At 39.0% G+C, this 25,249-nt stretch overlaps 1 protein-coding gene across 1 annotated transcript in view; it reads right to left on the bottom strand.

The window, feature by feature from the left end:
• Nucleotides 1-25,249, bottom strand: part of pitrm1 (pitrilysin metallopeptidase 1) — a 74,399-nt gene that overhangs the window by 20,769 nt on the left and 28,381 nt on the right. Inside the window, exons 12-19 of the mRNA XM_069914674.1 lie at nucleotides 24,225-24,321; nucleotides 22,289-22,423; nucleotides 20,510-20,648; nucleotides 17,792-17,908; nucleotides 16,729-16,861; nucleotides 9,429-9,549; nucleotides 4,121-4,197; nucleotides 3,376-3,541 (exon numbers count right to left, since the gene is read on the bottom strand). Coding sequence (XP_069770775.1) covers nucleotides 3,376-3,541; nucleotides 4,121-4,197; nucleotides 9,429-9,549; nucleotides 16,729-16,861; nucleotides 17,792-17,908; nucleotides 20,510-20,648; nucleotides 22,289-22,423; nucleotides 24,225-24,321 — 985 coding nt within the window. The remainder of the gene's footprint in view (nucleotides 1-3,375; nucleotides 3,542-4,120; nucleotides 4,198-9,428; nucleotides 9,550-16,728; nucleotides 16,862-17,791; nucleotides 17,909-20,509; nucleotides 20,649-22,288; nucleotides 22,424-24,224; nucleotides 24,322-25,249) is intronic.

Raw genomic sequence — 25,249 nt, 5'->3', positions numbered from 1 at the left:
ATGCGCCTTCTCCAACTAACACTGTTAGTTGCAAGTGTTACAATCTGGTAATAAAGAACAAAGAACCTTGATTTCGACTCAGTCTGGTGTCTGACTCACTCATTCATGAACAAAGCAGACCTAACAATATACATATATAGATGACACTTTCCAAGTTCTCGTACTTCCCCAATTTCAAAATATGTCATCTTCACAGAAAAGTAAATGACAATATTCTGAATTACTCTCATTTCCAATACATCAAATTTCATATTTGCAGCTTTAGTTAGCTTTTCTTCTTTTTCTTTGGCGTGGCTTCGCGGACGAAGATTTATGGAGGGGGTAAAAGTCCACGTCAGCTGCAGGCTCGTTTGTGGCTGACAAGTCCGATGCGGGACAGGCAGACACGGTTGCAGCGGCTGCAGGGGAAAATTGGTTGGTTGGGGTTGGGTGTTGGGTTTTTCCTCCTTTGCCTTTTGTCAGTGAGGTGGGCTCTGCGGTCTTCTTCAAAGGAGGTTGCTGCCCGCCAAACTGTGAGGCGCCAAGATGCACGGTTTGAGGCGAGATCAGCCCACTGGCGGTGGTCAATGTGGCAGGCACCAAGAGATTTCTTTAGGCAGTCCTTGTACCTTTTCTTTGGTGCACCTCTGTCACGGTGGCCAGTGGAGAGCTCGCCATATAACATGATCTTGGGAAGGCGATGGTCCTCCATTCTGGAGACGTGACCCACCCAGCGCAGCTGGATCTTCAGCAGCGTGGACTCGATGCTGTCGACCTCTGCCATCTCGAGTACTTCGACGTTAGGGATGAAAGCGCTCCAATGGATGTTGAGGATGGAGCGGAGACAACGCTGGTGGAAGCGTTCTAGGAGCCGTAGGTGATGCCGGTAGAGGACCCATGATTCGGAGCCGAACAGGAGTGTGGGTATGACAACGGCTCTGTATACGCTTATCTTTGTGAGGTTTTTCAGTTGGTTGTTTTTCCAGACTCTTTTGTGTAGTCTTCCAAAGGCGCTATTTGCCTTGGCGAGTCTGTTGTCTATCTCATTGTCGATCCTTGCATCTGGTGAAATGGTGCAGCCGAGATAGGTAAACTGGTTGACTGTTTTGAGTTTTGTGTGCCCGATGGAGATGTGGGGGGGCTGGTAGTCATGGTGGGGAGCTGGCTGATGGAGGACCTCAGTTTTCTTCAGGCTGACTTCCAGGCCAAACATTTTGGCAGTTTCCGCAAAGCAGGACGTCAAGCGCTGAAGAGCTGGCTCTGAATGGGCAACTAAAGCGGCATCGTCTGCAAAGAGTAGTTCACGGACAAGTTTCTCTTGTGTCTTGGTGTGAGCGTGCAGGCGCCTCAGATTGAAGAGACTGCCATCCGTGCGGTACCGGATTGTAAACAGCGTCTTCATTGTTGGGGTCTTTCATGGCTTGGTTCAGCATCATGCTGAAGAAGATTGAAAAGAGGGTTGGTGCGAGAACACAGCCTTGCTTTACGCCATTGTTAATGGAGAAGGGTTCAGAGAGCTCATTGCTGTATCTGACCCGACCTTGTTGGTTTTCGTGCAGTTGGATAATCATGTTGAGGAACTTTGGGGGACATCCGATGCGCTCTAGTATTGGTTGATAAAAAGGAATAAACACTTTGCATAACCTTGCACTGAGATTTTCATAACAATGGGTAACAAAGCCTACTGCATAATAATGATATTCAACTTTAAACAAATATAAAAGAAATAAAATAAGACAAAATTAAGATGAATTAAAAGAAAAGTATCTCGAGAGCTTACATCTCCATCATGATTCTTCGAAGAACAAAAGCAAGCTCCCCGTACGCCCGGATATTACAACATATGATGACATAGTAACTATGTTAACATTACAAACAATTCTTACTTAAAGGGAGGGGAGAGAGCGAGAGAGCATGTGTGTGTGTGTGAGAGAGAGAGAGAGAGAGAGAGAGAGAGAGAGAGAGAGAGAGAGAGAGAGAGAGAGAGAGAGAGAGAGAGAGAGAGAGAGAGAGAGAGAGAGAGAGAGACATATAGGCTATAGTTCCCCATCTTTATCTTTCGAACTTGAAGTTTTCTTGAATATGGGAGTCATATTAGATATTTTCCAATCTTCTGGTATTCTCCCAGAATTTAGTGAATTTTGAAAATTTCAACCAATAGGTCCATTATCTGCAGCCATTTTCTTTTACACCCTTGGGTGCAGGACATTGGTTCCTGATAATTGGTTTGCAAATTTCTTGAATAATTTATTCTCTGTAATTGTTATTTCTACAAGTTCCTTCATGTTATTTGGAACTCACCCACCTGTTATCTTAAGGATGGATGGAGTGTGCTGTGTGTCGAAAACGGTTTCCTGTTTTTTTTTAAACTCCCTTTGTTCTCAAAGAAATTTTCGCTGTTCATTTTGATACTGCTTGCGGGTTTTTTTGTAAAAATTCACCCCCTAATAGCCTGAATATGCCTGGGATTATCCGATCTCAGAAGCGAGGTGGGCACAGGGTTGGTCAGTACTTGGAGGGGAGCCTAGGAACACCAGGTGCTGTAGGTTTCTGTGAGGGGCGCTGGACAAAGGGGCAACTCTCTGTGTGCCTTATGGTAGACAAAAGTTAAAGAATTTCATGTATGTTACATTCTAAAATGTAGTATTACATGACAGCAATGGAACCGTTACCTTTTTATGAGCTTTTTAGCCTTTCACATGGATCCCCAACATTTTGCAGTCCTCTGGCTTCCATCAACCCTTACAATCTATATGCCCTACTTTTAAATATAACATTATCCTTAACCACTTTTGTTAAACCAGAAGACATGGAATTTCATGTTATTTTCCTGTGTTTGGTTCGGTGCGGACTAGAAGGGCCTAATGGCCTGTTTCCGTGCTGTAATTGTTATGTTAAATGATCAGATGAACCTTTTGCAGTGCAAATCCTCCCTTCTCACCGTCAATCACGAGGCCAATTTTGCTATCTCCAACCTTCCTCCTCATGCCCCCAATACTAAATTTAAATCATTTTTATATTAAAAACAGCAAGGACCCCCCCCACCACCCCGAGTCGAGATCCACACAAAAGCTATATAACTAACCTTTTTAGTAACACCTATCTCACTTTGAACAAACATTAACAGCAATGCTACACCATTAAAAAAAATCGTGCCTATTATCTACCTTCCTGTCATAGAAACATAGAAGATAGGAGCAGGAGTAGGTCATTTGACCCTTCGAGCTTGCTCTGCCATTCAATGAGATCATGGCTGATCTTAAAGTTCAGTACCCCATCCCCGCCTTCTCTCCGTAACCTTTAATACCCTTACTGTCAGTTGCATGGATGAAGAAATATCATGAAGGGGATGGTGTATGAAGGAGTAAAAAAAGAAAAATAGTGATTAAATTGTACCTGGCTCATCCCGTTAAATATTTCCTGTAGATTTCCTGCTGGGGTTAGTGTCTTCCCAGCTCGCACAGCTGCATATTGATGCCCTGCGTCTGGAATTCCATTGGACAACTCTTGTGCAACCATCATAACTAGCACTCCAAAATGTTCCTCGTCGTCAAAATGTGGGCTGCAAAAGAATGGAAATGAGGAAGGTTACTGTTTCGCAAAACTCTTCAAGGCTTCAGAAAGCAAACCAAAAGAAAATTGAAATCTGAGATAAAAAATGTCTGGAGATACTTGGCAAGTCAGAGAGCAATTTTGAAAGAAAAATGAATGTTTCAAGCCAAGGTTTTTCCATCAGAATTACTTAATGTTTCATACTTTCATATCTATTGGTTTCATACTTTCAAATCTATTGGTTTCTAATTCCTCATTATCTAAATAACTTTTAAAGAGTGTTGCTTTTATGAATTTTGCACACTCTGCAAATCTTCGAACAAGACATAGATGGGTATAAATGAGGTTAAAAAGTCATACTCCTTTTCCTAGGATTGGGGAACCCAAAACTAAAAAGGGCTCTGATTTAAGGTGGGAGGATAAAGATTCAAGGGGGTCCTTTATCACAGTGGGTGCCAAGTAGGTGGAATGAGCTAGGGAAATAAATGGTAGAAGCAGATACAATTGTAACATTTCAAAGATCTTGAACGTTCCAAACGGAGGCAAAAATAAAGTTCTCATATTTTTGGTACCATTAATTGGCCCTCACCTATTAAAAATGTCAGTCCAAAGTTGCATCATGTCAGGCAGGTTTCTGTCCAAACATAGAGATGTGAACAACACTCCCTGATGTAAAAAGAAACAGAAATGTTTCAACATGGTCAACGTGACCGGCATGAAGAAATACAAATGTAACCATCATTAGAGAAGAAGAAAAGCACAAGGAAAAGTGGGGCTTAAAAGTGGAAAACAATTAATGGGGGTTAAAAGTGGAAAACAATTAATGGGGGTTAAAAGTGGAAAACAATTAATGGGGCTTAAAAGTGGAAAACAATTAATGGGGGTTAAAAGTGGAAGACAATTAATGGGGCTTAAAAGTGGAAAACAATTAATGGGGGTTAAAAGTGGAAAACAATTAGTGGGGCTTAAAAGTGGAAAACAATTAATGGGGATTAAAAGTGGAAAACAATTAATGGGGGTTAAAAGTGGAAAACAATTAATGGGGGTTAAAAGTGGAAAACAATTAATGGGGGTTAAAAGTGGAAAACAATTAGTGGGGCTTAAAAGTGGAAAACAATTAATGGGGCTTAAAAGTGGAAAACAATTAATGGGGGTTAAAAGTGGAAAACAATTAATGGGGGTTAAAAGTGGAAAACAATTAATGGGGGTTAAAAGTGGAAGACAATTAATGGGGCTTAAAAGTGGAAAACAATTAATGGGGGTTAAAAGTGGAAAACAATTAGTGGGGCTTAAAAGTGGAAAACAATTAATGGGGGTTAAAAGTGGAAAACAATTAATGGGGGTTAAAAGTGGAAGACAATTAATGGGGCTTAAAAGTGGAAAACAATTAATGGGGGTTAAAAGAGGAAAACAATTAGTGGGGGTTAAAAGTGGAAAACAATTAATGGGGCTTAAAAGTGGAAAACAATTAATGGGGGTTAAAAGTGGAAAACAATTAATGGGGGTTAAAAGAGGAAAACAATTAGTGGGGGTTAAAAGTGGAAAACAATTAATGGGGGTTAAAAGTGGAAAACAATTAATGGGGGTTAAAAGAGGAAAACAATTAGTGGGGGTTAAAAGTGGAAAACAATTAGTGGGGGTTAAAAGTGGAAAACAATTAATGGGGCTTAAAAGTGGAAATCAATTAATGGGGGTTAAAAGTGGAAAACAATTAATGGGGCTTAAAAGTGGAAAACACTTAGTGGGGCTTAAAAGTGGAAAACAATTAGTGGGGCTTAAAAGTGGAAAACAATTAGTGAAGCCTTTCTTCAAGGTCAGAGGGTAAAAATAAAACTGAAGACATGCCAGAAGTAATTATTGAAGTCAATTATGTTAACATTTATTCTCTTTTGATCTTAAACATAGCTTTTTCCTTGTATAAATTCAAAAAAATTGTTTATGGTAATTTGGAACCTATAGAAATGTTAGATTTTAAAATATACAATTATTCAGATATCCATAGAGCACACAAATATAACTTTCAATTCTCTGCACAATCAAATATCACATTGATGAACGAACATTAATGCACAGATTATTGATCTATGAAATGGGAGATAGACACCATTTATAATTGTAATCTAATGAGATTTCAGAAATTTCCTGCATCTTGATGTAGGGCCACCAAGACCCTTTGTGCTCTATCTTCAAGAATCCTGTTAAATCCCCAAATAATGTGAAGTAGAAAAAGCAGCAGTAACTTTTTCTTTTCATTGCATTTCCCACACCATTTTACAACAGCTTCTCAGTACACTTGTCTACTCCAAAATTACTTCTACTCAATTCTAACAATCCAAATAAATAACCCAAGTTTGTCCAACCTCTTTGTAGCTTATGCCCACTCATCAAGGTAAACTTCAGTTGAATTTCTCCTGCACTATCTCCAAAGTCACACATGCTTCCTGTAATGCAGCAATTGCACAACACAAACTGCCTGGCGTTTGCCCTGACCAATGAAGGCAAATATGGTGTACACTTTCTTTACCACCCAGTCCACTGTGTGACCACTTTCACCTGCATCCTGAGATTCCTCTGGGTATCAATCTCCTAAGGGTTCTGCCATTTAAAAGAGGGCGATATGCAACAGTCGATAAACCCTCTCAACTTCTCTTTGGAATGAGGGAGGACAACAGAGCAGTCACAGGGAGAATGTACAAACTCCACACTGACAGCAGTGGAGTGCCATTTGCTCCTGGTGTTGCACCTTTAATATCCATGGGCATTGAGCATTCATAGGAACATAGGAAGTAGGAACAGGAGTAGGCCAAAAATGGCCCATCGTGCCTGCTCTGCCATTCAATACGATCATGGCTGATCTAATTTATGACCTAACTCCACCTACCTGCCTTCTCCCCATATCCCCTAATTCCTCTATCATGTAAAAATGTATCTAACCGAATTTTAAATATGTTTAATGAGGCAGCCTCAACTACTTCCCTGGTTAGAGAATTCCAAACATTCACTACTCTCTGGGAAAAAAACTATTTTTCCTCATCTCTGCTCTAAATCTACTCCCCCGAATCTTGAGACTGTGTCCTCTCGTTTTAGTTTCCCCGGCCAGCTCAAAAAACCTTCCTACATCTATTCAGTGATGCGTGATAAGGATCTCTTTAAGCATTCCAAATTTCTATTTAAAATAATTAATGATCAATTTCAATACTGAGGAACACTTACAAAAAGTCATAAGAAACAAGAAAATTTTGTAGTATTACTAATCAGATTCAAATATTATCGACCTGGTCACCACTTTCAATTAAAATGAATATTGTACCTACATTTTTGTATTTTTTTCAAGCCTGACCAATTTTTATTCCTAAATCCTTTTTTTCAATTCATTAGATTCGGTCATTTCTTTATATTTACGACAGGGATAACAATCGCATACAATTAAAGCCCATCTCCAGAAAACTATTAGAAATGGGGGAATGTCACTTCTAAATTTTAAATTTTCTTACTGGGCAATTAATATAACGCAGCTCACTTTTATTCTTAAAATTGGATAAATGAGCAAGTCTCCCTTCTTGGGCAGAAACAGAACTGAACTTTTCTCAGAAATTGTCTCTGTTGGCTATTTTAAGTTACTTTTTACCCTTTTCCTTTTCTAAATTGAGACATAATCCAATAATTAGATTGAGATATGGGCACAATTTAGGAAATTGTTTGGTTATAATAATTTTTCTCTGGCTAGTTCTATTATAGATAACCATCTTTTCCCAACTTCAGTATTAGATGAAGGCTTTAAGAAATGGTATGGATTTGGCATTAAAAATTTTAAATATATATTTATTTGAAATAACTTTGCTTCTTATGAATAATTGTCACGTTTAAACTTTCTAATAGACATTTTTGTTAGATATTTGGAAGTTAGGAATTTTGTTCAGTTAAATTGAACACTTTTCCTCGAATTGCAGATTCAAATATTCTTGATCTACTTTTTGTTCATAGTGGATTGATATCGCGTATTTATATTGATCTATTGGATTTAAGATTAGGCCCCAATGGTAAAGATTAAAAATGATTGGGGGTGTGTGTGTGATCCTAATATAATTTTTCAGATGAGGATTGGTGTGCATTCTTAGTTTGATCAATTATTCTTCATTTTCTGCAAGGCCCTGTTTATTACAATTCAAGGTGGCAATTCATGGGTCTAAACTCAAATTATCCCATTTCTATGCGGATGCTGATCCAAGTAAAATTTTGGGAGTGTCCTCATCGAGGAAGATATTGGCAGAATATTATTTTTTAAATTCTCCATCAACGATTTTTAAGATTAAATTAGATCCATGCCCTTTAACTGCCCTGCTTAGTTTTTCTCGTGAACCGGATAAACTTATCGGCACCTCAAGAGAAAGTTTTAGCTTTTAGCACGTTGATAGCCAGACGAGCAATTTTAATGAAATGGAAAGACGAACTCATCGACTCGTACACAATGGCTACATGGATGTAATGTCATATCTAAGTTTAGAAAAGTTAAGTATAATATTAAAGATAAAAAGTTTTAGTTTGAGAAGGTAAGGGGCCAATTTATAAATTACTTTTTTTTAGGTCACGACTTGATCCACCTTTGCATTTCTCCCATATCCTTGATTCGAGGGAGGGGTTAGGATTTGTATTAATTTTAGGATTTTGTTTTCTTTTAGATCAGTGAATTTATGGGGTTCAATTATTATTATCCTGGACAATATCCCCGTTTTTCCAGATTTTATTGAGGTATAATGCGATTTGTTATAATATTATTTAACTGATTTATATGTATAATTATTTTAATAATCACATTTAATAATAAAGTATGAAATTTAAAATTAGTCATATTGTGCATTTACTTTAATTTTGCTATATGTTATTAATTGCCTGGCTTTATTAATATCTTATATATGGATTGTTATGTTAAATTCAATATAAATATTTTAAAAGTTTGAAATGGTTCACAAATACATAGGGTTGAAGTTGCAAGGAGAGACGAGGTAGACGAGGACCATTTTCCCTGGGGTGAAGGAGGCTAGCAACTAATAAGGAGCGATCTTCTGGGTGTATACATGAAAATTATCACACTTTTTTCTCCCAGGGTAGTTGGAGTCTAAAACTGGAGGGCACTGATTTAAGGAGTGTGGAAAGTTCTAAATAAAACCAAAAACATGAGGGGTATCTTTTACCACAGAGGGTGGTGGGTACATGTAATAGAGGAAATGATAGAAGAAAGTACAATTATAACATTTAAAAGACATTTGAGGGAATAGTTAGGAAAAGTTCAGAGGGTTATACACCAAATGCAGACAAATGGGATTAACTCAGGAAGGCACTTTGATTGGCATGGATGAGTAGGGCTGAAGTACCCACTTCTGCATTGTATAACCCAGGGGTGGTCAAACCGCGGCTCGCGAGCCACATGCAGCTCTTTGACATGTAATGTGCGGCTCGTGGCAATACCTTATATGCCATTGAGTAACAATAGTGTTAGTGGGTTTGGCTTGTGATCGCGTGATTGCTACGGCTCTCAAACATCTGAAGTTTATGGTATGCGGCTCTTACGTTAAGCAAGTTTGGCCACCACCTTGCAACTTTCCCCTCTCATAACAGTTATGGATGTGAACATTAGTATTCTTATAGCTGATGTAAACCTGACATATCAGTGTTTGGTCTTAGTTTAGCACCTTTCATTTGTTCCAGTTTTATGATTCAAGCAATTGCCTCAGTTAGTTCAATAGAAAGATATGGTCCACTAATTTTACAGGCTTGTAACTAAAGTTTTATTTGGTTGCTTTGCATTTGAGAAAAAAAAAGTTTACCATACTGGTGTGAACAAAAGTCTTACCAAATGTTTTTGCTTAAAGTTTCTCATTTAAATCTAAGTGTTGTACCTGTTCATACATATCCAAGTTTTCATTATCTTGTAGAATCTTTGGTGAGGCAGACATTCCTCCAGTCTTCAACTCAATCTGTTGTGCCTGATCTCTATAATTTAGCTTCCCACAGCCCATTCTAAATTTAAAAAAAAGCATGAAGTAAAATGTAGGTCTTTAAATTTATTACAAGTTTACAAAGATCTGCAATAAATAATTTTATCATTGTTAAAAGTTCACAGAACCAGAATTCAGATTTTATAACCAGCAGTGAAACATCACCCTTGCTGTGGTTCGAAGAATGTTGCCCATGAAGATGAAGTGATCTCCACTGTATAGATTTCACATTTTCCTGACAATTTTGTTCTAAAATCAGCAATAAGTAAATACCCAGACCAAGTAACCACTTAACTAATCACAAAAAAAAACAAAACTCAAAATTGATACAGATACACTTGTAAATGGGATTAAGATAGACAAGTATTTATTTAAAAAATCTCTGAAACATTATGGAATAGAGACAATTTGACATTCCAAAAATATAAAATCAGTTTTCAGAGAGACGAGTTGGTCAATAATGATGTTGTATGCAGTTTTGTATACAGGACTTTAAATTAAAGATCCAGCTGCGCTGGGTGGGTCACGTCTCCAGAATGGAGGACCATCACCTTCCCAAGATCGTGTTATATGGCAAGCTCTCCACTGGCCACCGTGACAGAGGTGCACGAAAGAAGAGGTACAAGGACTGCCTAAAGAAATCTCTTGGTGCCTGCCACATTGACCACCGCCAGTGGGCTGATCTCGCCTCAAACCGTGCATCTTGGCGCCTCACAGTTCGGCGGGCAGCAACCTCCTTTGAAGAAGACCGCAGAGCCCACCTCACTGACAAAAGGCAAAGGAGGAAAAACCCAACACCCAACCCCAACCAACCAATTTTCCCCTGCAACCACGTCCGCCTGTCCCACAACGGACTTGTCAGCCACAAACGAGCCTGCAGCTGATGTGGACATTACCCCTCCATTAATCTTTGTCCGTGAGGCCAAGCCAAAGAAAGAAAAGAAGATACATTGAGAAAGGAGGTAATGGAATCAGCTGGGGTAGTCAAATGCTCCATTTGTGGGATGTGGGAAGTCAGAAACATCACAGCTGTTCCTGACGACTACACCTGCAAAAGGTGCATCCAATTACAACTCATGAGCGACCGTGTTAGGGAGCTTGAGTTGCAATTGGATGAATTGAGGATCATAAGGGAAGCAGAGGCAGTGATAGAGAGGAGTTACAGGGAGACAGTCACCCCTAGAAGGCAGGAGTCAGGGAATTGGGTGACTGTGAGGAAAGGAGGGAGAGCGCCAGTGCAGAGTACCCCTGTGGAAGTGCCCCTCAGCAACATGTATTCGGAATTGGATACTGCTTGGGGGAACAGCCTATCAGGGATGAGTCGTGGGGGTCAGGTCTCTGGCACAGGGGCTGTCCCTGAGGGTCAGAAGGGAAGGAGGGATAAGAACAGGGTAATTGTGGTTGGGGACTCACTTGTCAGAGGGACAGATAGGAGGTTTGTTGGATGAGATCGGGGATCTAGGTTGGTCTGTTGCCTCCCTGGTGCTAGGGTCAGGGATGTCACTGATTGAGTTCACAGAATTGTGCAAGGGGAAGGTGAGCAGCCAGAAGTCGTGGTCCATGTGGGGACCAATTACTTAGTTAGAAGTGGGGATGAGGTCCTGAAACAGGAATACATAGAATTAGGCAGGAAGTTAAAAAACAGGACCTCTAAGGTAGTAATCTCTGGATTGCTGCCGGTGCCACGTGCTAGAAAGGGTAGTAATAGGAGGATGTGAAGGATGAATGCGTGGCGAAAGAGCTGGTGCAGGGGGCAGGGGATAAAATTTTTGGATCGTTGGGATCTCTTCTGGGGAAAGTCGGACCTCTACAAAAAGGACGAACTCCACTTTAACTGGAGGGGGACCAATATCCTGGCAAGCAGATTTGCTAGAGCTGTGGGGGAGGGTTTAAACTAGTTTGGCAGGGGTGGGGGGGAGCAGAGTTTGCGAGTGGTGTCTCGGGTGCATGGCCACCTAGTTAAGAATGATAAAGATAACAAAGGAAGGATGGAGGTTAAGGTAAAAGGTAGAATAGGGAATATATGTGAGGGTCATTCTCTGATTTGCATGTTCTTTAATGCAAGAAGCATAGTGAACAAGGTAGATGAGCTTAGAGCATGAATTGGCACTTGGAATCATGATGTGGAAATTCGTGAGACCTGGTTACAGGAGGGTCAGGACTGGCAACTAAATATTCCAGAATACAAATGTTTTAGATGTGATAGAACATGGGGTAAAAAAAGGGGGAGGAGTTGCTCTGCTTGTTAAGGAGGTCATTACTGCCATGAGGTGGCAGGATGGTTTGGAGGGATCGTCCAGTGAAGCTGTTTGGGTAGAATTGAGGGGTGCATGAGGGTACTAATAGGAGTGTATTATAGACCACCAAATGGGCCAAGAAAATTGGAAGAACAAATTTGAAAGGAGATAGCATATATGTGTAATAAACATAAGGTAGTGATCATGGGAGATTTTAACTTCCCTCAGATTGATTGGGATACCCATACAGTAAGAGGGCTGGATGGGCTAGAGTTTGTCAAATGTGTGCAAGATAGTTTTCTTAATCAATATGTAGAGGAACCGACTCGGGACGGTGCAATACTGGATCTCCTGTTAGGGAACGAGATAGGTCAGGTGTCTGAGGTTAATGCTGGAGAACAAATTGGGTCTAGTGATCACAACTCTTATTAGTTTTAGGGTAGTTTTAGGGAAGAGCAAAGGGCCTAAAGTTGAGGTTCTGGATTGGAGAAAAGCAAATTTCGAAAGAATAAGAATGGCTTTGGGGAGTATTGAGTGGGACATGATTTTTTTCAGGAAAGGATGTAAATGAAAAATGGAGAATATTCAAAGAAGAAATTTTGAGAGTACAGAGCAGATATGTCCCAGTGAGGATCAAAGGAAAGGCTGGAAGTCATAGGGAGCCTTGGTTTTCAAGGAATATTAGAAATTTGGTTAGGAGAAAGAGGAAGGTGTACAAGACGTATAAACAGCAGGGTGATGAGAAATTGAAAGAGGACTACAAGGAGTGTAGAACAAATCTTAAGAAAGAAATTAGAAAGGCAAAAAAGAGGCACGAAGAGGCTTTGGCAGGCAGAGTAAGAATAAATCTAAAGGAGTTCTATAGGTACATTAAAAGTAAAAGATTAGTGAGGGATAGAATTGGATCCCTTGTAGATAGGGTGGGTAGGCTGAGTGAGAAGTCAGAGGAGATTGGGCAAATTTTAAATGATTTCTTTTCCTCGGTATTCGCTGGGAAAAAAATATTGTATCAGCTGAAATAAAGAAAAATAGTGGGGAGGAAATGAATCATATAAGGATAACTGAGGAGGTAGTGATGGCTGTGTTAAAAAAGATAAAGGTGGACAAATCTCCGGGTCTGGACAATGTATCCCCAAGGACACTCAGGGAGACTAGTCTACAGATAGTGGGGCTATTAACAGAGATATTTAGGATGTCACTGGTCACGGGGGCAGTGCCAGAGGATTGGAGGGTGACTCATGTTGTACTGCTGTTTAAGAAAGGGTCCAAATGTAAGCCTGGAAATTGTGGACCTGTGAGTCTGACGTCTGTGGTGGGTAAGTTGATGGAAAGTGTTCTGAGGGATGGCATTTACAAATATTTGGAAGAACAGAGTTTGATAGGAAGTAGTCAGCATGGTTTTGTCAGGGGTAGATCATGCTTAACAAACCTTATAGAGTTTTTTGAGGGGGTTACAAAAAAAGATTGATGAAGGGAAGGCTGTGGATGTTGACTATTTAGACTTTAGTAAAGCTTTTGACAAAGTTCTCCACAGAAGGTTAGGAAAAAAGGTGGAGGCATTAGGTATAAATGAGGAGGTAGTGAAATGGATTCAGCAATGGTTAGATGGGAGGTGTCAGAGAGTAGTGGTAGAAAATTGTTTGTCAAATTGGAGGCCGGTGACTAGTGGAGTTCCTCAGGGATCGGTCCTGGGTCCACTATTGTTTGTTATATATATTAACGATCTGGAAGAAGGGGTGGTACATTGGATAAGTAAGTTTTCAGACGATACAAAGATTGGTGGTATTGTGGACAGTGAGGAAGATTACCGTAGTTTAAAAAGAGATATAGGAAAGCTAGAGGAGTGGGCAGAAAAATGGCTTTGGAATTTAATACAGATAAGTGTGAAGTGTTGCATTTTGGAAAGGCAAATCTAAATAGGTCATATACATTGAATGGTAGACATTGAGGAGTGCAGAGCAACAAAGGGATTTAGGAGTTATGGTAAACAGTACCCTCCAAGTTGATACTCAGGTAGATAGAGTGGTGAAGAAGGCATTTGGAATGTTGGCCTTCATAAATCGGCTATTGAACTCAGGAGTTGGGATGTTTTCATGAAATTGTACAAAGCATTGGTGAGGCCAAGTTTGGAATACTGCGTGCAGTTTTGATCACCGAATTATAGGAAGGATATAAACAAAATAGCGAGTGCAGAGAAGGTTCACGAGAATGTTGTCAGGATGTCAGTGTTTGAGTTACACAGAAAGGTTGAGCAGTCTGGGGCTTTTTTCTCTGGATCGTAGAAGATTGAGGGGGGATTTGATGGAGGTGTTCAAGATTTTAAAAGAGAAAGAGAAAGTCAACGTGGATAGACTTTTTCAATTAAGAGTGGGGGGATATTCAAACCAGAGGCCATGGTTTGAGATTGCAGGGTGAAAATTATAAGGGGAACATGAGGGGAAATTTCTTCACACAAAGGGTGGTTGGCATGTGGAATAAGTTTCCAGCAGAGGTGGATGAAGCAAGGACGTTATTTACATTTAAGGAAAGACTAGATAATTAAATGGAGGGGAGAGGATTGGATGGGTATGGACCAGGTGCTGGTCAGTGGGACTAGGAGGGTGGGGAATTGTTCCGGCATTGACTAATAGGGCCAAACTGGCCTGTTCTGTGCTGTATATGGTTATATAGTTATAACAGGAAGGCAGATTACTATCTGAATGGTGCCAAATCTAGGAAAAGGGGAAGTATAATGAGATCTAGGTGTCCCTGTTCATTAGTCACTCAACAAGCAATGAAGAAAGCTTATGGCATATTTGCCTTCATAACAAGGGGAGTTGAGTATAAGAGCAGAGAGGTCCTTCTGCAATTGTACAGGGCCCTGGTGAGACCACATCTGGAGTACCGTGTGCAACTTTGGTCTCCAAGTTTGAGGAAGGCCATTCTTGCTATTGAGGGAGTGCAGCGTAGGTTCACAAGGTTGAATCCGGAGATGGCGGGAATGTCACATGTTGAAAGATTGGAGTGACTGGGCTTGAACATACTGGAATTTAGAAGGATGAGAGGGGATCTGGTTGAAACATACAAGATTATTAAGGGATTGGACATGCTAGAGGCAGGAAACATGTACCCGATGTTTAGAGAATCTAGAAACAGAATAAGGGCTGGGCCATTTAGAATGAGCAAAAACTTTTTCACCCAGAGTGATGGATCTGTGAAATTCTCTGCTTCAGAAGACACTGGAGGCCAATGCTCTGGATGCTTTCAAGAAAGAGTTTGATAGATCGCTTAAAAATAGCAGAGTCAAGGGTTATGGGGAGAAGGCAGGAACAGGGTGCTGATTGTGGATGATCAGCCTTTATCACAGAGAATGGTGGTGCTGGCTCAAAGGGCCAAATGGCCTACTCCTGCACCTATTGTCTAAGATTCAGGGTAGTAAATTTAGAACAGAGAGGAAGAGGAACTGCTTTTCCCAAAGGGTGGTGAATCTGTGGAATTTGCTGCCCATTGAAGCACTGGAGGCGATTTCAGTAAATATATTTAAGACAAGGTTGGATAGATTTCTACATAGCAAGGAAATTAAGGGATATGGGAAAAAGCCAGATAGGTGAAGAAGAGCCATTATCAGATCAGCCATGATTACACTGAACGGCGGAGCAGACTTGATGGGCTAGATTGCCTACTCCTGATCCTATTTCTTGTGTTCTTATGTAAAATCTGTTAATCTGGAACTTAAGCACCCAGCAAACTCAAGCAACTGGCAAAATAAATAAATACAAATGAAAACAAATAAGAATAAATTAAAATAAAATTAAATTATAAAAATAAATGTTCCCTGAAGTGACACATGAACCTTTGGTGAAGATGGGAAGAAATATTCAGTCATGCTTTGCTCAGAGCAGCTGTTTGCATAAAGTTGTTGTTGAATAAAATGGCCTTGACCAGGATAAAGAGCTGGTTGATGCTGCCTGCTGAGTAAGAGGCTCACTCCCTGTTTAGAATAGTCTTTATCTTTATTAGTATGTTTCCCTGTATCCAAAGTTCTGAATACTGAAAAGATCCAAAAACCAAACTTTTTTGCAGCGTCGACAAGACGTAACATTCACTGACCGATAGTGAAATAGCCGAAATTGTTCTGCATCAAGGAGAGCGTGAAGAAGATGACTTAGTTAACGTTGCAGAAAAAGTGCCTATAGACGACATGGTGAAAATGTGCGAAAACTTATTGAAGGCCTAGAGCAGCGTGCATTCATAACAGAACAAGAAATCATATCAGTTTACAAAATCAAAGAGATTTCGAAGACATAAAACATTGTTAATGAGGCAGATGACACTGGAGGAAGCATTTGAAAAAGCCATTGAGGAGAATTTCTAGTCTTTGGTGCTACATTTATCTTATTTTGTAAGTAGAAATCACTTTTGTTTGGTAAGTATTTAATATTACTTCATGCTGGAAAAGCCTGCTATTGTTTCTTGTTGTTTGACGGCTGATACAAGTATTCTGCAGATGCTATTGAGCTTCTTAGTCATTGTTCCTATAACCAAAAAACATCTGGTCCCAAATGTTTTGGATACAGGGAGACATACTGTATCAAGTACATTAGTTAGAGGCTTTACCTGTAAAATTTGTGGGAGGTAGAGGTAATTATCTATAATGCTATTGTTTGTCTTTTGGGCAGCTCTGTGGAGATGCAATAACAGTTAAATGTTTTCAAAAAATATAAACAAGTAATATTCTTTAAGGTTTATATATTCATGCCAGAATCCAGGGATTTAACTGCATCTCTTATTCCACAAAGTTGAACATTTTCCAATATTATTGTCAAGGTATTGACCAAAACATTTTTTTTTAAATTAATTCAGTAGAGGAGATAAGCAATAAATATGCACCTATCAACTTTAAGGTAATATTGAGTAAATGTAAATTTTGAGCTTCATTACAACTGCAAAAGCTAAACCAAGCATCTACAACTTCACCAACTTACCTTGTAATCACATTGCAGAAAAGTGGTACGTATGGCTTCAACTCCTCTGGTAAAGTATTAAGGCTAGTAAAAGCCCTAAAATAAACAATGCCATTGGTTGGCTGATGACAATACTGAATGGGCACCTCTCCACCTAAAAGGAAGTGGAGCAGAATGAAGTCAACATAGCAAGTTTAAAAAAGGTATTTGTAATGTCGTCTCCAGCTCAACATGAAGGTCCACCACTCATTTTTGGCTGCAACTTAAAACAAACTAATCTCGATATTCTTGCTTCTACATTTCCAAATTCAACTTTAAAAAAAAACCAATCTGTTGAGGTATGTTAGAACGAATTCTTTGTGCAAAACACAAAAGTGCTGGAGAAACTCGGGTCATGTGGTATCAAAGGAAGTAGTGTTATCAATGCTTTGGGCTTTCCTATGGATGCTGCACAACCTGCTTAGTTTCTCCAGCATTTGTGTGCATTGCACTTGACCCCAGCGGCTGCAAATTTTGTTCAACTCAGAATGACTTTTTAGTTGTACCATTTTAATCAATGGTGAAAATTCCATTCAATCAGGAGAGAAGTACAAACTTTGATATCCGATTATACATTAGTCATTTTTTTCCCCCAATCACAAGGCTTTATAAATGCTGCCATAATCATCTTTCTGGGGCTCTTTACCAATAAGCAAGATTGATTAATGATAAAGGGAAATCAACCCTTTTACGTCATCTGCTAAATACTTAAGCAGCTTTCAATAAACCCAAGGTCAAAATATTATGCCAGGAAGCTACATGCGAGACCATCTACCACTACTGGTAAAGCTGAACAGGATATGGGCAAAGAATTCACCCATCCTGGGAGATTTGCAAATATTGAAGCTATCACTAGAATATTATTGTATTCATTCACAGAATGTAGACAACCAACATTTCACGTCTTTTCCACTGTTGAACTAAGCCATTGTAATGGTCATTAAAGATACAAAAATAGCTTTGATATCCTTTCCAAGCTTTCACTAAACAATAGGTTTAAATAACAGACCTTGATTAGTATGCCTCTGCAGGTTAACCGTCTTACCTACATAATCCATCTCAACAGGAGTCAAGGGAAATGTTTGCTGAATATCAGATACTTTAAGTGCTGGAAGGCAGGACACATCTTGCGTTGAGCTCTGTGCAGCAATCAGTTCCAGCCCTGAGAAAGTAAAAGGATCCTATGTAATTAATCAATTTGCCTATTGATTCGTATGCAACACATAAAAACATCTCCACATAAGAACACAAGTAGAAGAAGCAGGAGTAGTTAATTTGTCTGTCAAGCTTGCTCTGCCATTCAACAAGATCATGGCTGATCTGGGTGTGGAATCAGCTCCACCCATCTGTCTCCCACCCCCCCCCCCCCGTCCCCCCCAGGACCCTCAATTCTCCAACGATGCAAAATTATGTCTCAAATATATTGAATAATGCAGCCTTCATTGCTTCCTTGGGGAGAGAATGCTACAGATTTCCCATTCTCTGTAAAAAAGGCATTTCTTCCTTTTCTCTGCCTTAAATCTACTCCCGAGATTCTAGTTCTAGTCTCAGCTGCCTGTGAAAACAACTTTTCTGCCATCTTATATATTCCTTTCCTTAACTGTAGAGTTCTACAAAATCCCTTCTTATTCATCTAAAATTCTCTGATAAATGAAAAAAGAAAAATAAGTATTAACTTTAGTAATAATCAAACCAAATTGCTGGAATTTTTAAAGCTTTTGAATGAGTTCTCAGATGAATATCATCTTTAAGAATCACTAGTACAACTTTAATTTCTTTTAACTCTTTGCAAAACACTAGTGTACAGGTTAGGAACATAATTAGGAAAGAAAACAGAATGTATTCCATTGTGATGGGAATTAAATGCAAAAGATGGAAGGTCATTATGCTTCAGTTAGATAAGGCAATTATGAGACTATGTCTAGAGTACCATTTACAGCACTGATCTTATTAAAGGACAGTGTTAATAAGTTGAAAGTAGATCAGTGATAAATTACTAAACAAGTAATCTAGAACGTGGATATCTAACACAAAGATAGATCAAACTCACTCTTGTAAACTCTAGCAAGTATGAGAGGAGACCATTGAAATAAACCCTGCTGAACCTTGTTTGGATAGATGAGAGGTGGTAATTTCCTCCTGTGGGTAGATCTGGAGCAGTAGGTTTCAAACTTTTTCTTTCCACTCACATACCATTTTAAGTAATCCCCATGCCAGAGGTACTCTGTGATTAGTAAGGGATTACTTAAAAGAGGTATGTGGATGGAAAGAAAAAGTTTGAAAACCACTGTTTTGATTGTCTCATTATGTGCATGGTTTCACAACTTTAAAGGACAACTTTTCTCAAGTGAAATATTTCAGTAACAATTGGGTCTAGAGCAGTGGTTCTCAACCTTCCCTTCCCACTGACATATCACCTGAAGTAATCCCTTACTAATCAGAGCACCTATGGAATAGGGATTACTTCAGGTGGTATGTGAGTGGGAAGAAAATGTTTGAAAACCACTGATCTAGAGCTAATGTTTCGAAGACAGATGAGGTGTTTCTCCACCCCCCCCCCCCACCATGTACAAGTCTTTGAAACTCTCTCCCTTGAAGGTTTTTGAACATTCTCAAGGAAAGACAAATAGATTCTTGACAAAGATTACCACAAGTAGACAGGTATGCAAAATTAAATTTATTCTGATTTTAGTTCAGTCTACAATATTAACTCTTAATCTGAACATTCAAAATTTTCTGCAACACCTTTTTACCCATACACCACAGGCAACCCAATTTCTGAACTGAAACTCAACACCAAGAATCTAATTTTATATGCGAGTTGCATAGATATTTTATTTAGTCTAAACCAGCCATTCTCAATCTTTTTTTTTGTCATGGTCTCTTTTAGACTCTGATCAAAGTTTACAGTCCCCTTTCCCTGTGAAGCAGTCAAGTTTAGATGGTTTCTTTTGTATTTCTATTGAAAGAAAATATTTTATGGTTTCAGTCTGTGGCCCTCGTTGAGAATGGAACAATTGCTAACAGTCAGATCTATAGGGTCCAGAAACTGCAAGTAGTTAGTATGACATTTCAGATTTATAAACAAATTACCCATGCTGCTTTTCTGAAAATACTGCTGGGAAATGTTCATATCCACAAATGTCTTGTGAATGCCTGCTTCGGTGTACTACTCCCCTGGAGTCAAGAGTCAACTGAGATTTGCTGCTTTACACTCAAGCAGCACAAAATGCTCTAGGAAATGTCCTGTAGAGTAGAACAGCATGACACTGTGCAGACACAGTGGTTGAAGTAAAAACACAATGCTGGAGAGGTTCAGCATGTCAAACAGTGTACTTTATATAGCAAAGATAAAGATACACAACCAAGATATATAACCAAGCCCTTCATCAAGGGATGGACAAAAAATGTGGGAAAGTCCGCGAACAAAATGGTGTGGGGGAGGAGCACAATCCCACAGGCAAGAGGTAATAGGTGGATAAATGAGGGAGGGCACATGAGAAAACAAAAGGAGGGAGAAAGGCTCTGTTAATGGAGAAGGAAGGGAGTGGAGAGCTGGAGGAAAGTAGACAGAGGAACGGGCAAAAGAGGGAGATCAGGGAGTAAGCTAGCAGAAACCGGAGAAGTTGATGTTCATGCCATTCGGCTGGAGATGGTGCCTAAGAAACAGGATAACATCACGAATAAACACCTGCCAAATTAGAAGGAAAAAAGTGATGACAAGTATTTAATAAATTGATTCCCAACCCCTGCAAAAAGTCACCTTTTTCATATATTTCCTTCTTTTGTTCTGTAGAGAGGGAGTTGACCTTCTCTTGTAGTGTTCTTTTTTCTGCATTTGCTTGATTTTCCAAATAACCTTCATCTGGGCTCATCGACAAGGCCAATCGGTGAGGGTTTTCCTATTTTACAATAAACATCCAAAATTATAGCTACATTATAACTGTAAAACTGACTTTTTAAAGGAAACATTACCAATGGTTTATAAGGGAGGTGACTTTTCAAAACACAGAAAAAACTTGGACGACCTACTTGATAACAATAGTAGTGAAACAATTTGCATCCATGGATCCTGATAAAGGTCATGGGGAAAATAAAATCAAACTTTTCAATTTCAAAAATATCTTTTTTTTGCAATCCAGATATTACTTTTATTTTTTCTTTATGCTTTTGTAAACTTTATACAATTTGTATGTACTGTCAAAATGATCTTTTTATTGGTTAGGGACAAGAGGGAGGGGAGGTTGGTCAAGGGGGAGGGGTTAACACCATGTAATCACTGTAAATTTTAAACTTTATTAAGTATTGACTGTACAATTACATGGATAAAAACTAAATATATTCAAAAAATCTTTTTGGAAAGAAATACTGTACCAGTAAATTTAAGGATGTCAAATATTCTAAAAGAGTTGGAAATAAACCTGAAATTCAGGCAACAGAAGAAATTAAGCAATCTGAGAAAATAAATCAGGACACTCTAATTAGCTACCAGAGTGTGTTTGGCCAACGTGACAGGAACTTCTGAAGAAATACCAGTTGAAGATAATACACAAATATGGTTTAAATGCTATTAATTTAAAAATTGCACATATTAAGCACTTATGGCACTGAATTTAGCAGTCTTTCTATTTTATTGCACCCTTTGGGGGTGGTACGATTCGTTAGCACAACACTTTTACAGCACTAGTAATTGGGATTGGGTTTCAAATCTGCCGCTGACTGTAAGGAGTTTGCATGTTCTCCCTATGTCTGCACGAGTTTTCCCAGGGGTTCTGATTTCCTCCCACCATTCAAAACATTGTTACGAGCCCAAAAGACCCCAAAACCCAGTAGCAACAGACATTCACCAAGACAAGTAGTTACTTAAACAAAAGTTGTTTTTAATTATCTTTAAACATGAAAACAGAATCAAACTTTAACTTATCTCTATACCTAACTTACCCAAATTAACTTCCTTCTAATTCTAAGCGCACCTGTATAATGTGTGTGTAAATTTAAGAAAGTTCTTTGCTTCACAACTCAATTTCACTTCTCATTCCTCCAAGTTCTCTCGTTGCAGGCAATTCTTATAAAGTTCACCAGGCTTTGGTGCTCGAAAGGTCAATGTTTACCACTCAGGAAGGTTCTCGTTGGGTTTGCAGAGAGATTTGTTGTTCCAGGATTTCCACAACTGAGGTACCACCATTAGTCACCTCAATGTCTCGCTGATGAAACTTGCTCCATCAGGGTCTTCCAGATTTTTTTTTTCTTTCAGGCTACCACAGAGTTCCTTTCTGTTCCTTGCTATTCCAAGAGAAACATCAGACAGATAGCACTTTCAGCCATCCGCCTCTTTGGAGCTTTTCTGTTTCCCACCAGCTTCCTGGCTTGCATTGTCCAACTGCTTTCAGTGTCACACGCACAAGCTGAGAGAGTTTGTTGAACTTGTCTTATCAAATGACACAATTTAATCAATTGAAAACTATGAATATTTACTGATCATTTTTTCGCTTCATGATCATCACCACCTGCCAAGATCCCAAATAAGTTCAATTATCCTTACCTTGAAATAATGTCTGAGTTTATCCTGCAGAAAACGAGGATTTTCTTTCAGGGACTGTCTAAACCTGGTCACCTTTTCGTTGATCTGTAGCACCTCAACAGGATCCCCTTCATGATTCCAATTTGTTGCAACATGCTGGAAACAGGAAAAAAAGAAATTATTTTTGAAAAGATTTCATTTCCAACTAGAAAATAGAATGTAAAGGGTCATTTCAAGTAAACAAATCTGAAATAATGCATTAGAATGCTAGAATAGGACAACTCAAGCCTCTAAAAATTATTTAAGGATGTATTTTTATTTGTTTTCCTCAGACATGTCTGCCAGTGGAAAGTTTATCTTTTATCTACACCTGAATGAACCCCTCAACAATGCTCTGATGTTGCTCTTGGTTCATAGGTCAATTTTTGTTGTAACACTGTACAATTGTATTCCTACTTTATTTGCCTCGACATGTTAGAGTTAACTTGCCACACTGAGTGGAGAAGTACCTCTCTCACTCAACTAGATACAATGCAACAAATAAACTTGAACAAAACAAACAACAATCCTCAAAATCTGTAGCGAGCAGCAGAGTTTTTTTGTCGTCTGGATCTGAATTCCCTCATCCTGGCCACCATGCTAACAGAAGCCAAAAGTGTGATGCCCAAATTTGGATACAACACTCGAGTTCTCATCAGTAGATAGGCAATTTTCTTGCTTTTCTATGCAATAACATCTGCTTGTCAACAAGGATTAAGGGATGGCAAGAAGAGATTTCTGGCTGCAGATTCCAATGAATATCTAATACACATTTTCAGTTCATTTTAAGGTCAAGCTGCTAGTTGAATAAGAAAGCAATGAGAAATAGAGGAGAATGATGGGATGGTTCGTTGGTCTGATCCATTAAAAGCCAGAATTTTGCCCAACGTAAAATTTGAAATCAAACTATTTATTCACCTGGGTCATTAGTGTACACTTAAAAGAGCCTTCCAATGCTACACTCTCACCATAACACAGCCTTTCAAACTGGAAGTGAGCATCTGACTACTCATTTTCTCCTGAATTCTATTACCAGATTATGAACTATTTATCGCCTTGAAAAGCTCTCATTTATAAATTCTGAAATTATAGCCAGTAAATCAAAGGCTAGATCCTTAACATACACCAAAGTCCCTCATAATATTCCCTCAATGTGAAAACATTCAGCCAATTTTATTACAATAATTATTTCATTATTGTTATTGGTGGCAAAATACAGTGAAAATGTGCAACATCAGGCAAGTCAACCCATGCAGGGATAGTGCACAATAAAAGTGCAGAACATAATAAAGGAGCTGCTAAAACAGTGCAAGGGCTGATGAGGCAGGTATGGGAGATCAAAAGATAATTGTTGTAAAAGATGTGTAGACGAGCTTCTGAGGACAGCTAACAAAGTTGCCACACTCCAGACTTCAAGAAAAAGCTACAAAAAAATTTCAAACACATTGCAAAGAATGTATTTAAAAGTTCACAATTGATACATTTAAACAAATCAATTACAAACGAACCATAAGATTATAAACACCTTCTTGTAGCACAAAAAAAAATTCCACAGCCCAGAAGACAAAAAATCCAGATGCCAGAAACGTGTGTGTGTGTGTGTGTGTGTGTGTGTGTGTGTGCGCGTAAGCGCCACGGATGCACAGTGGAAACGAGTGACCCTACTTTTTGTTTCATTGGCTTTTTTTCTTTAAAACTGCTCGTTTTGATAAATGAAGCATGCTTTATTTGCTAATGAATAAACTATCAACGTTTACCTGCTCATCTCTTCTTTATTCCTTCTTAAATTTGAATTTTAAAAGTACTGTTAGAGAATTCAGCCTGAAATAATCCCCAAGCAGTCTGGATTTTTGGACTTCTACTGTATTGAGTATTGTGATAGTATGCCACCTTGTGGATAAGGTAAACAGCAACTTACTGATGCCAAAGCAAGGCCAAAATTGGTGGTTTGGTGTTTCAATTGAATTTCAATTTTGTGAAGAAGCGCTTCTATTCTTTCTTCTTCAAATCCTTTCCTTTTTAATTTACAAAAAGAAAAATTTAAACATGGAAATAAACAATCCAGGAAATATTTATCGACACAAGAGGCAAGGTTTGGGTAGATAGCTGAAAACTTCTTATAGCGATGGTGCCTAAAGCCAAAGAGCATAGGTTTACGGTTATGGGTGGGCAGCTTATAAAAAATAAGAGGGTGAATTTAAGTATCTTCAGCAGCATTTGAGTTGCAAAAGACCACAAGATACAAGAACAGTGGGTCATTCGGCCCATTAAGTCTGCTTCACCATTCCATCACGAGCTGATTCATTCTCCCACTTAGTCCCACCTCGCTGCCTTCTTCACGTAACCTGATACCCTGATTATTCAGATACCTATCAATCTGTGCTTTAAATACACCTAATGATAGCCTCCACAGCCAACCCATGGTAGCAAATTCCAAAGGCTCATCACTCTCTCGCTACAAAAAAATACTCTGTGTCACTGTTTTAAATGGGTGCCCAGCTGTGCCCTGTTGTCCTAGACTCCCCTACTGCAGGAAACAACTATGCCACATCCCTCGCCTGCCAGGCCTCTCAATATTCAAAATGTTTCTATGAGGTACCCCTCATTCTTCTGAACGCCAAGGAGTACAATTCAAGACCTGTCAAATGTTGTTCATATGATCATCCCTTCATTCCAGGAATCATTCAAGAGCATCAAAGGCTCTGGATCAAATATAGATAGTACTTGAACATGAATATGTTGGATGCAAAGATCTATTTTCCTGTTGTAGGATTCCATGACTATTATATTTCTGTTTGACAAATATATAGTTGTCCAGAATTCAAACAACTTCAGCCTCAAGCAACTAGCAAACAAAAGAGGAAAATAAATAGGCAGAAAAATTACAAAAGTTTAAAATGGGCATGCCTCACTTTAATTCACTAATCCACACAAAATGCAATT

Source organism: Narcine bancroftii, chromosome 1, assembly GCF_036971445.1.
Source record: "Narcine bancroftii isolate sNarBan1 chromosome 1, sNarBan1.hap1, whole genome shotgun sequence".
NCBI classification, from domain to species: Eukaryota; Metazoa; Chordata; class Chondrichthyes; order Torpediniformes; family Narcinidae; genus Narcine; species Narcine bancroftii.
The sequence above is the reverse complement of the archived record's forward strand: the minus strand, read 5'-3'. Positions and strand labels throughout refer to the sequence as shown.